Source organism: Triticum urartu, chromosome 5A (assembly GCF_056163025.1).
Source record: "Triticum urartu cultivar PI428250 chromosome 5A, HENAU_Tu73, whole genome shotgun sequence".
NCBI lineage: Eukaryota > Viridiplantae > Streptophyta > Magnoliopsida > Poales > Poaceae > Triticum > Triticum urartu.
Window position 1 is genome coordinate 577,471,027 of NC_141877.1, and position 12,609 is coordinate 577,483,635.

The 12,609-nt window shown below is 46.5% G+C and overlaps 1 protein-coding gene across 1 annotated transcript; it reads left to right on the forward strand.

The window, feature by feature from the left end:
- Nucleotides 1-1,105, forward strand: LOC147973015 (uncharacterized). Its single transcript, XM_087521816.1, has 2 exons — nt 1-852; nt 930-1,105. Exon 1 carries the CDS (start codon nt 264-266, stop codon nt 801-803), a length of 540 nt encoding a protein of 179 aa, XP_087377942.1. The 5' UTR covers nt 1-263; the 3' UTR covers nt 804-852; nt 930-1,105.
- Nucleotides 1,106-12,609: the final 11,504 nt, after the last annotated feature.

A 12,609-nucleotide genomic window follows, 5' to 3' on the forward strand; every position in this document is an offset into this window, starting at 1 on the left:
GCTTGCAAAGAAGAAAAGCTCCGCCGAGTCCACTGCACCACGGCATTCGCTGGCCGCAACAAACCTCCAGCCAGCCTGTGCTGCCCCAACTCCCGGCTACACGACAGCGCTCCCTCTGCCTCCCCGCTCAGCCGCTCCGCTATATATACCATCGCCGTCTCCGGCAGCAACCACACCAGACACCACGCATTACATTTACATCACCACAACAACAGCGCGAACAAGAGAAGCGCAGGACAAGAACACGCGGCGACCAAGACGAAATGGGCCTGTGTGTGTCGTACGACGCGGCGGCCGACGGCCCGGCGACCGCGAGGGTGGTGCTCCCCAGCGGCGAGCTCAGGGAGTACTCGCCGCCCGCGACGGCAGCGATGGCTCTTGAGGAGGTGGCGCACCAGGAGTGGTTCCTCTGCGACGCCGACGCGATGGGGTTCGAGGGCTCCGTCGCGGCGGTGGCCAGCGGCGAGGCGCTCCTGCCGGGGCAGATCTACTTCGTGCTCCCCAGCGACATGCTGCGCCGCCGCCTCGCCCCCGGGGAGGTGGCATCGCTCGCCGTCAAGGCCAGCGCCGCCCTCGTCAAGGCCGCCACCGTGTCATCAGCCGGCAGCCGGCGCCGTCGGGGCTCCGTGGCGCCGCTCGTGTTTGAGCCGTCCGAGGAGGACTACTCGGCCGAGGATGCCTTCACCATGGCGACGTTCGCGGTGAAGCCGATGGTGGCGCAGAAACGGAGGGTGGCGTACCGAGGCGGCAGGTCGCCACCGAGGTTCTCGCCCGACTTAACCGCCATCTCCGAGAGCGAGTAGACGTGCAGCGCAGACGAGACTGCCAAAAAAGGGCATTTTTGCACATAGCCTTGCCTTGCCTGGCCGCGACTGAGGCGTTGGCCTGGCCGCTGATGCTAGATCGGACGGCGAAGATGCGGACATAGCCGCGGCACATGCTTGTGGATATGTGGAGTTAGTTTCTCGGAGTGGTATAGAAATAGTCACGTCAGAAGCATTGTATAAATATTGCACATACAGATATGTCAATATAGTGTAAATATTGCGCCCCTGAAAAAATATACTCCTTCCATCCGAAAATAAGTGTCTGGATTTTATACTAACTTTTGGAGCAGTATCTATACTACTATTAAACAATCGAACAATTTTTTTCTTAACGCCACACAACAATTGTACCCAGGTTGATTAGCACCACTAGATTAAACCCACTGAATAAAATCTAATGGTTATGATTAACTTAATCCCGAGTCATGTGTGTAGTTAGCAATTTAGAATGACTGACCGTACTCCACCCGATTCCACATGCCGTTTCCCACTAATCACGTTATTCCATCTGTTAATTCCTCCCCTACCAAAAATCTCTTCCAATCAAATAGGAGGCATGCACGCCCGCCGCACGGAGTCATCACCAACCTCCTCCACTCCTCTCGCTCCCCACGCCCACGCGATGCCGCCTAGATCAGAGGAATTGGAGGCCGTCGCTCCGCCATGTTCCGTTCAGGAGCCAAAACAACAAGCACCAATGGCCGCTCCACAGCCGGCGGCCAACACAAGTGGGTTACACATCTGGCGAGCCGTTGACTCTATCTTTCCCACCGTGCCGCGTCAAGAACACCTCTGTAGTGGCTCTCGGTTTGGTCACGCCTGCGCCATTGGGTTTCTCTCTCAGTATGTTGTTCATACGACTCTAATAATTTGCCAAGATCGGATTTTATCTACGTATCCAACCAGGGCAGACTGATGAGAGCGAGTTTCTTGCCGGATTCGTCCGTCAAACAAGCAACTCCTTGATCTTTACTCATGTTTCTCTTGGTGATGTTCAGGTGTCGCACTACCCGCAGGGAAGCTCAAGGCCATCGCCACCGACGTCGGCCGCCCCGGTGCAGGAGGAAACATGCACGTGCTCGGGCCTCGGGGAAATTGGCAGCGTCGTCCACGCCCAGGTCTTCGACAGGTAAGAAAATCAACACAAGGATCAAAGGCCCATCCTGTTTTACTTTCTTCCCCTCTTTGTCTATTCTTCGTGTTGAACTGGATCCCGTCTTGTTTGCTCCAACAACAAGATCCAGCTACCGACAGGGATCAATCGTCCAATCATCAAGAGGTTTGGTGCTCAACTCTTGAAGAAGGCATAAACCGATCCATCCAAGACACAGATTGTTGGAAATATGCCCTAGAGGCAATAATAAAATGATTATTATTATATTTCCTTGCTCATGATAATCGTTTATTATCCATGCTAGAATTGTATTGATAGGAAACTCAGATACATGTGTGGATACATAGACAACACCATGTCCCTAGTAAGCCTCTAGTTGACTAGCTCGTTGATCAATAGATGGTTACGGTTTCCTGACCATGGACATTGGATGTCGTTGATAACGGGATCACATCATTAGGAGAATGATGTGATGGACAAGACCCAATCCTAAGCCTAGCACAAGATCATGTAGTTCGTATGCTAAAGCTTTTCTAATGTCAAGTATCATTTCCTTAGACCATGAGATTGTGCAACTCCCGGATACCGTAGGAATGCTTTGGGTGTACCAAACGTCACAACGTAACTGGGTGACTATAAAGGTACACTACAGGTATCTCCGAAAGTGTCTGTTGGGTTGGCACGAATCGAGACTGGGATTTGTCACTCCGTGTAAACGGAGAGGTATCTCTGGGCCCACTCGGTAGGACATCATCATAATGTGCACAATGTGATCAAGGAGTTGATCACGGGATGATGTGTTACGGAACGAGTAAAAGAGACTTGCCGGTAACGAGATTGAACAAGGTATCGGGATACCGACGATCGAATCTCGGGCAAGTATCGTACCGCTAGACAAAGGGAATTGTATACGGGATTGATTAAGTCCTTGACATCGTGGTTCATCCGATGAGATCATCGTGGAACATGTGGGAGCCAACATGGGTATCCAGATCCCGCTGTTGGTTATTGACCGGAGAACGTCTCGGTCATGTCTGCATGTCTCCTAAACCCGTAGGGTCTACACACTTAAGGTTCGATGACGCTAGGGTTATAAAGGAAGCTTGTATGTGGTTACCGAATGTTTTTCGGAGTCCCGGATGATATCCCGGACGTCACGAGGAGTTCCGGAATGGTCCGGAGGTAAAGATTTATATATAGGAAGTCCTATTTCGGCCATCGGGAGAAGTTTCGGGGTCATCGGTATTGTACCGGGACCACCGGAAGGGTCCCGGGGGCCCACCGGGTGGGGCCACCTATCCCGGAGGGTCCCATGGGCTGAAGTGGGAAGGGATCCAGCCCAAAGTGGGCTGGGGCGCCACTTCCCTTATGGCCCATGCGCCTAGGGTGAAGGGGGAACCCTAAGGAAGAGTCCCAAGGAGGGAAGGCACCTCCTAGGTGCCTTGGGGGGGGAGGGAAACCTCCCCTGGCCGCCGCCCCCTAGGAGATTGGATCTCCTAGGGCTGGCGCACCCCCCCTTGGGCTCCCTATATATAGTGAGGGTAGGAGGGCCTCTTGAGACAACCTTTATGCCTTTGGTGCAGCCCCTCCCTCTCTCCTAAGTCCTTCTCCTCTCCCGTGGTGCTTGGCGAAGCCCTGCAGGATTGCCACGCTCCTCCACCACCACCACGCCGTTGTGCTGCTGCTGGATGGAGTCTTCCTCAACCTCTCCCTCTCTCCTTGCTGGATCAAGGCGTGGGAGACGTCACCGGGCTGTACGTGTGTTGAACGCGGAGGTGCCGTGCGTTCGGCACTTGATCATCGGTGATTTGGATCACGACGAGTACGACTCCATCGACCCCGTTCACTTGAACGCTTCCGCTTAGCGATCTACAAGGGTATGTAGATGCACTCTCCTTCCCCTCGTTGCTGGTCTCTCCATAGATAGATCTTGGTGACACGTAGGAAAATTTTGAATTTCTGCTACGTTCCCCAACAGTGGCATCATGAGCTAGGTCTATGCGTAGTTACTATGCACGAGTAGAACACAAAGTAGTTGTGGGCGTTGATTTTGTTCAATATGCTTATCGTTACTAGTCCAATCTTGATTCGGCGGTATTGTGGGATGAAGCGGCCCGGACCAACCTTACACGTATGCTTACGTGAGACCGGTTCCACCGACAAACATGCACTAGTTGCATAAGGTGGCTGGCGGGTGTCTGTCTCTCCCACTTTAGTCGGATCGGATTCGATGAAAAGGGTCCTTATGAAGGGTAAATAGCAATTGGCATATCACGTTGTGGTTTTGCGTAGGTAAGAAACGTTCTTGCTAGAAACCCATAGCAGCCACGTAAAACATGCAAACAACAATTAGAGGACGTCTAACTTGTTTTTGCAGGGTATGCTATGTGATGTGATATGGCCCAAAGGATGTGATGAATGATATATGTGATGTATGAGATTGATCATGTTCTTGTAATAGGAATCACGACTTGCATGTCGATGAGTATGACAACCGGCAGGAGCCATAGGAGTTGTCTTAATTTATTTATGACCTGCGTGTCAACATAAACGTCATGTAATTACTTTACTTTATTGCTAACCGTTAGCTGTAGTAGTATAAGTAATAGATGACGTGACAACTTCATGGAGACACGATGATGGAGATCATGGTGTCATGCCGGTGACGATGATGATCATGGAGCCCCAAGATGGAGATCAAAGGAGCTATATGATATTGGCCATATCATGTCACTATTATTTGATTGCATGTGATGTTTATCATGTTTATACATCTTATTTGCTTAGAACGACGGTAGTAAATAAGATGATCCCTCATTAAAAATTTCAAGAAAGTGTTCCCCCTAACTGTGCACCGTTGCGACAGTTCGTTGTTTCAATGCACCACGTGATGATCGGGTGTTTGATCCAAACGTTCACATACAACGGGTGTAAGACAGATTTACACATGCAAACACTTAGGTTGACTTGACGAGCCTAGCATGTACAGACATGGCCTCGGAACACAGAAGACCGAAAGGTCGAGCATGAGTCGTATGGCAGATACGATCAACATGAAGATGTTCACCGATATTGACTAGTCCGTCTCACGTGATGATCGGACACGGCCTAGTTGACTCGGATCATGTAATCACTTAGATGACTAGAGGGATGTCTATCTGAGTGGGAGTTCATAAGATGAACTTAATTATCCTAAACATAGTCAAAAGGATTTTGCAAATTATGTCGTAGCTCGTGTTTCAGTTCTACTGTTTAGATATGTTCGTAGAGAAAATTTAGTTGAAAGTTGATAGTAGCAATTATGCGGACTAGGTCCGTAAACCGAGATTGTCCTCATTGCTTCATAGAAGGCTTATGTCCTTAATGCACCGCTCAGTGTGCTGAACCTCGAACATTGTCTGTGGATGTTGCGAACATCTGACATACACGTTTTGATAACTACGTGATAGTTCAGTTAAACGGTTTAGAGTTGAGGCACCGAAGACGGTTTTTGAAACGTCACGAAACATATGAGATGTTTCGAGGGCTGAAATTGGGATTTCAGGCTCGTGCCCACGTCAAGAGGTATAAGATCTCCGACGATTTTCTTAGCCTGCAAACTAAGGAGAAAAGCTCAATTGTTGAGCTTGTGCTCAGATTGTCTGAGTACAACAATCATTTGAATCGAGTGGGAGTTGATCTTCCAGATGAGATAGTGATGTTTCTCCGAAGTCATTACCACCAAGCTGCTAGAGCTTCGTGATGAACTATAATATATCAGGGACATATATGATGATCCTTGAGATATTCACGATGTTTGACACCACGAAAGTAGAAATCAAGAAGGAGCATCAATTGTTGATGGTTAGTGAAACCACTAGTTTCAAGAAGGGCAAGGGCAAGAAGGGATACTTCATGAAACGGCAATTCAGCTGCTGCTCTGGTAAAGAAACCCAAGGTTGAACCCAAACCCGAGACTAAGTGCTTCTGTAATAAGAGAAACAACCACTGGAGTAGAATTACCCTAGATACTTGGTGGATTAGAAGGCTGGCAAGGTCGATAGAAGTATATTGGATATACATTGTGTTGATGTGTACTTTACTAGTACTCCTAGTAGCACCAGGGTATTAGATACCGGTTCGGTTGCTAAGTGTTAGTAACTCGAAATAAAAGCTACGGAATAAACGGAGACTAGCTAAAGGTGAGCTGATGATATGTGTTGGAAGTGTTTCCAATGTTGATATAATCAAATATCGTACGCTCCTTCTACCATCGATATTTGTGTTTGTGTTGAGCATAGACATGATTGGATTATGTCTATCGCAATACGGTTATTCATTTAAGGAGAATAATGGTTACTCTGTTTATTTGAATAATACCTTCAATGGTCTTACACCTAAAATGAATGGTTTATTGAATCTCGATCGTAGTGATACACATGTTCATGCCAAAAGATAGTAATGATTGTACCACCTACTTGTGGCACAGCCACGTAAGTCATATCGGTATAAAACGCATGAAGAAGCTCCATGTTGATGGATCTTTGGACTCACTCATTTTTGAAAAGTTTGAGACATGCGAACCATGTCTATTGGTGTGTATGCATGAAGAAACTCCATGCAAATGGACCGTTTGGACTCACTTGATTTTGAATCACTTGAGGCATGCAAATCATACCACATGGGCAAGATGACTGAAAGCCTCGGTTTCAGTAAAATGGAACTAGAAAGCAAATTGTTGGAAGTAATACATTTTGATGTGTGCAGTCCAATGAGTGCTGAGGCATGTAGTGGATATCGTTATGTTCTTTCTTCACAGATGATTTGAGTAGATGTTGAGTACATTTACTTGATGAATCACGAGTCTGAATTATTGAAAGGTTCAAGTAATTTCAGTGTGAAGTTTAAAGATCGTCGTGACAAGAGGATAAAAGATCTATGATATGATCATAGAGATGAATATCTGAATTACGAGTTTGGCACAAAATTAAGACATTGTGGAAATCGTTTCACAACTAATACAGCCTGGAACACCGTAGTGTGATGGTGTGTCCGAACATCATAACTGCACCCTATTGGATATGATGCATACCATGATGTCTCTTATCGAATTACCACGATAGTTTATGGGTTAGGCATTAAAGACAACCACATTCACTTTAAATAGGGCACCACGTAATTCCGATGAGATGACACCGTATGAACTATGGTTTAGAGAAACCTAGGCTGTCATTTCTTAAAAGTTTGGGGCTGCGACGCTTATGTGGAAAAGTTTCAGGCCGATAAGCTCGAACCCAAAACGGATAAATGCATCTTCATAGGACAACCCAAAAACAGTTGGGTATACCTCCTGTCTCAGATCCGAAAGCAATAAAGGATTGTTTCAAGAATCGGGTCCTTTCTCGAGGAAAAGTTTCTCTCGAAAGAATTGAGTGGGAGGATGGTGGAGACTTGATGAGGTTATTGAACCGTCTCTTCAACTAGTGTGTGGCAGGGCACAGGAAGTTGTTCCTGTGGCACCTACACCAATTGAAGTGGAAGCTTATGATAGTGATCATGAAACTTCAGATCAAGTCACTACCAAACCTCGTGGGATGACAAGGATGTGTACTACTTCGGAGTGGTACGTAATCCTGTCTTGGAAGTCATGTTGCTAGACAACAATGAACCTACGAGCTATGGAGAAGCGATGGTGGGCCCAAATTCCGATAAATGGCTCGAGGCCATAAAATCCGAGAGAGGATCCATGTATGAAAACAAAGTGTAGACTTTGGCAGAACGGCTCGATGGTCGTAAGGCTATTGAGTACAGATGGATTTTAAAAGGAAGACGGACAATGATGGTAAGTATCACCATTAAGAAAGCTCGACTTGTCGTTAAGATGTTTTCTGACAAGTTCAAGGAGTTGACTACGGTGAGACTTTCTCACTCGTAGCGATGCTAAGAGTCTGTTGGAATTATATTAGCGATTACTGCATTATTTATGAAATCTTGCAGATAGGATCTCAAAACATTGTTTCCTCGATGATTTTCTTGAGGAAAGGTTGTATGTGATACAACCGAAAGGTTTTGTCAATCCCGAAAGATGCTAATAAGTATGCAAAGCTCCAGCAATCCTTCTAAGGACTGGAGTGAGCATCTCGGAGTTGGAATGTATGCTTTGATGATGATCAAAGATTTTGGGTGTATACAAAGTTTATGAGAAACTTGTATTTCCAAAGAAGTGAGTGGGAGCACTATAGAATTTCTGATAAATATATGTTGTTGACATATTGTGATCAGAAATTACGTAGAATTTCTGGAAAGCATATAGGGTTATTTGAAAGTGTTTTTCAATAGAAAGCCTGGATTAAGCTGCTTGAACATTGAGCATCAAGATCTATATGGATAGATCAAAACGCTTAATGGTACTTTCAAATGAGCACATACCTTGACATGAACTTGAAGGTGTTCAAGATGGATCAGTCAAAGAAGGAGTTCTTGCCTGAGTTGTAAGGTATGAAGTTAAGACTTAAAGCTCGACCACGGCAGAATAGAGAGAAAGGATGAAGGTCGTCCCCTATGCTTAAGACATAGGCTCTACAGTATGCTATGCTGTGTACCGCACCTGAAATGTGCCTTGCCATGAGTCAGTCAAGGGGTACAAGAGTGATCTAAAAATGGATCACAAGACAGCGGTCAAAGTTATCCTTAGTAACTAGTGGACTAAGGAATTTTCTCGATTATGGAGGTGGTAAAAGAGTTCGTCGTAAAGGGTTACGTCGATGCAAACTTTGACACTAATCCAGATTATTCTGAGTAGTAAACTGGATTCGTATAGTAGAACAGTTATTTGGAATAGCTCCAAATGTAGCGTAGTAGTTGCATCTACAAAATGACATAAGAAATTTGTGAAGTACATACGGATCTGAAAGATTCAGACCCATTGACTAAAACCTCTCTCACAAGCAAAACATGATCAAACCCAGAACTCATTGAGTCTTAATCACATGATGATGTGAACTAGTTTAGTGACACTAGTAAACTCTTTGGATGTTGGTCACATGGCGATGTGACCTGTGAGTGTTAATCACATGGCGATGTGAACTAGATTATTGACTCTAGTGCAAGTGAGAGACTATTGGAAATATGCCCTAGAGGCAATAATAAAATGATTATTATTATATTTCCTTGCTCATGATAATCATTTATTATCCATGCTAGAATTGTATTGATAGGAAACTCAGATACATGTGTGGATACATAGACAACACCATGTCCCTAGTAAGCCTCTAGTTGACTAGCTCGTTGATCAATAGATGGTTACGGTTTCCTGACCATGGACATTGGATGTCGTTGATAACGGGATCACATCATTAGGAGAATGATGTGATGGACAAGACCCAATCCTAAGCCTAGCACAAGATCATGTAGTTCGTATGCTAAAGCTTTTCTAATGTCAAGTATCATTTCCTTAGACCATGAGATTGTGCAACTCCCGGATACCGTAGGAATGCTTTGGGTGTACCAAACGTCACAATGTAACTGGGTGACTATAAAGGTACACTACAGGTATCTCCGAAAGTGTCTGTTGGGTTGGCACGAATCGAGACTGGGATTTGTCACTCTGTGTAAACGGAGAGGTATCTCTGGGCCCACTCGGTAGGACATCATCATAATGTGCACAATGTGATCAAGGAGTTGATCACGGGATGATGTGTTACGGAACGAGTAAAAGAGACTTGCCGGTAACGAGATTGAACAAGGTATCGGGATACCGACGATCGAATCTCGGGCAAGTATCGTACCGCTAGACAAAGGGAATTGTATACGGGATTGATTAAGTCCTTGACATCGTGGTTCATCCGATGAGATCATCGTGGAACATGTGGGAGCCAACATGGGTATCCAGATCCCGCTGTTGGTTATTGACCGGAGAACGTCTCGGTCATGTCTGCATGTCTCCCGAACCCGTAGGGTCTACACACTTAAGGTTCGATGACGCTAGGGTTATAAAGGAAGCTTGTATGTGGTTACCGAATGTTGTTCGGAGTCCCGGATGAGATCCCGGACGTCACGAGGAGTTCCGGAATGGTCCGGAGGTAAAGATTTATATATAGGAAGTCCTATTTCGGCCATCGGGACAAGTTTCAGGGTCATCGGTATTGTACCGGGACCACTGGAAGGGTCCCGGGGGCCCACCGGGTGGGGCCACCTATCCCGGAGGGTCCCATGGGCTGAAGTGGGAAGGGATCCAGCCCAAAGTGGGCTGGGGCACCACTTCCCTTATGGCCCATGCGCCTAGGGTGAAGGGAGAACCCTAAGGAAGAGTCCCAAGGAGGGAAGGCACCTCCTAGGTGCCTTGGGGGGGAGGGAAACCTCCCCTGGCCGCCGCCCCCTAGGAGATTGGATCTCCTAGGGCTGGCGCACCCCCCCTTGGGCTCCCTATATATAGTGAGGGTAGGAGGGCCTCTTGAGACAACCTTTATGCCTTTGGTGCAGCCCCTCCCTCTCTCCTAAGTCCTCCTCTCCCGTGGTGCTTGGCGAAGCCCTGCAGGATTGCCACGCTCCTCCACCACCACCACGCCGTTGTGCTGCTGATGGATGGAGTCTTCCTCAACCTCTCCCTCTCTCCTTGCTGGATCAAGGCGTGGGAGACGTCACCGGGCTGTACGTGTGTTGAACGCGGAGGTGCCGTGCGTTCGGCACTTGATCATCGGTGATTTGGATCACGACGAGTACGACTCCATCGACCCCGTTCACTTGAACGCTTCCGCTTAGCGATCTACAAGGGTATGTAGATGCACTCTCCTTCCCCTCGTTGCTGGTCTCTCCATAGATAGATCTTGGTGACACGTAGGAAAATTTTGAATTTTTGCTACGTTCCCCAACACAGATACCATCCGGTTTCTTCTTGCATGCCTTCTAAAGAAATTTCTTGATGATGGATTCTAAATTGCTCTGGTGGTTTTCAGAACGGCGTAGCTGTTCCTCCAGCAGCGCTGGCAGCCCTGCAGCCAGTAAACAAGAAGGTCCCTGTCAAGGCCGCCGCCTCTTGCTGTTACTCGCAGGGGATGGTGAGAAAGATAGAGTCGACGGCTAGGCGGATGTGTAACCCATCTGTGTTACTCTCTGGCCACTCCTGGAGCGTAGGTCGCCATAGCCATCAGTGGCTTTGACGCTCGGCTGCTGCCCCACGGACGTATTCGCCACACCCCTCAGCTGACGCTACTGCCCTCCACTATGTGGCTATCCTTCAGGCATGATTCTGACGCCCTACCAATACTGGCACCACGCTGCCTAGGCTGATTTTTGCTTTTTACATGCAGGAAAATTAATTATATGCATGTTCTATTCGACTGCCTGATGCCCAGTACTGGTGTTTGCGGGGATAGTACAGCCTAGCCTCTTCAGTAGGTGCAATGGCAGTAAAGCTTATGAGCTCATTTTTAGCATGTACGTGAGCAGTTGACATGCTGGTGTGAATCTGGTATGTGCCTTGCTTATAAATAAAGCCTTGCATGATTTGCTTATAACTGATGGACTGAGGTGGAGGTGAGAGATGTATAACAACCATCTTGATCCAAATGACAGGGCTAACCTGCTTACCTATAATTTTACCACATCTTAAGACTTAGAAATCTATACAATAGGAATGACTAGCTGTTTTGTGGTCTGCATGTCTGCATGTAGTGTTCAAGTATGATTCTTGCATACTGTCGACAAGGGCACGGTGTATTTCCTGAACTTTTTTTTCATTATGTTGAGCTCGGTTTCAACTTCTACCGAGTAGTTGGTAAGCAAGCCTGATGCAGATGTATGGAGGTTATGCACTTCCATTAGCTCTAGAGTTGTCCACTATACCGATAAGGCCTACATATTTTGCTAATGCGGGTTGGAGGGGAACATGAACCCCGGCAATCCAAAATAGAAGATATAAAATAACTGCAGCTCATGCCATGCATTTCTATAACAACAAGGAACAAGTCTGTTTTTTAATATCCTACCACAGCCAAGCAATTTAAGCTTATATGGGTGCTCTCTATTTTTCAGAGGTGCGTGTATTGAGAGCACCCATGATTCAGGCAAAAAGCTAGACAAATTAACAAACTTTGTACAAGTTGTACTTGAAGCCAGTGATAGCTCGTTCAAGGATGCTGATTGTGATTATCCTACTTCAACAACGTGCTTGCCACTCAGGAGTGACAAAGTACAGCATGCTGCTTTTCTTTAAGAAACCCCTTTCAACTTATGTATGCAATATGTACTTGTGAAGAACTATGACAGAGCCTTGTTTATTGTATGCAAGGCTAATGTATTTTCATACTGAATAGAGTAACGTACTCTTGCCCCCACGGTCCCAGCACCATGTTTGCAATTGTATTCTTGGTCGCGCGTTGCTCAATCAGGTGAGTCTATTTTTCTCTCATTTTACTTACATTTTTACATGAATTTGCCCGTGCATTTGGTCCTATCACTGACAACAATTCAAACCTGTCAATCGGGGAAAGATACGCCCATCATCAGTCCTCTACAGTTGAGATGTTGATATGACAAGTTTAATTTGTGTTTAATCTTCACATAACTAATTTTGAATACCATGTATGTCATATAGAAATGTTAAATTCCCTTCATTTTTGGTCACAAATGTCGCACTACAGGTGATGCGAGAAACTCAGGATGGGGGCAAAATGGTCTTGACCACTGGCG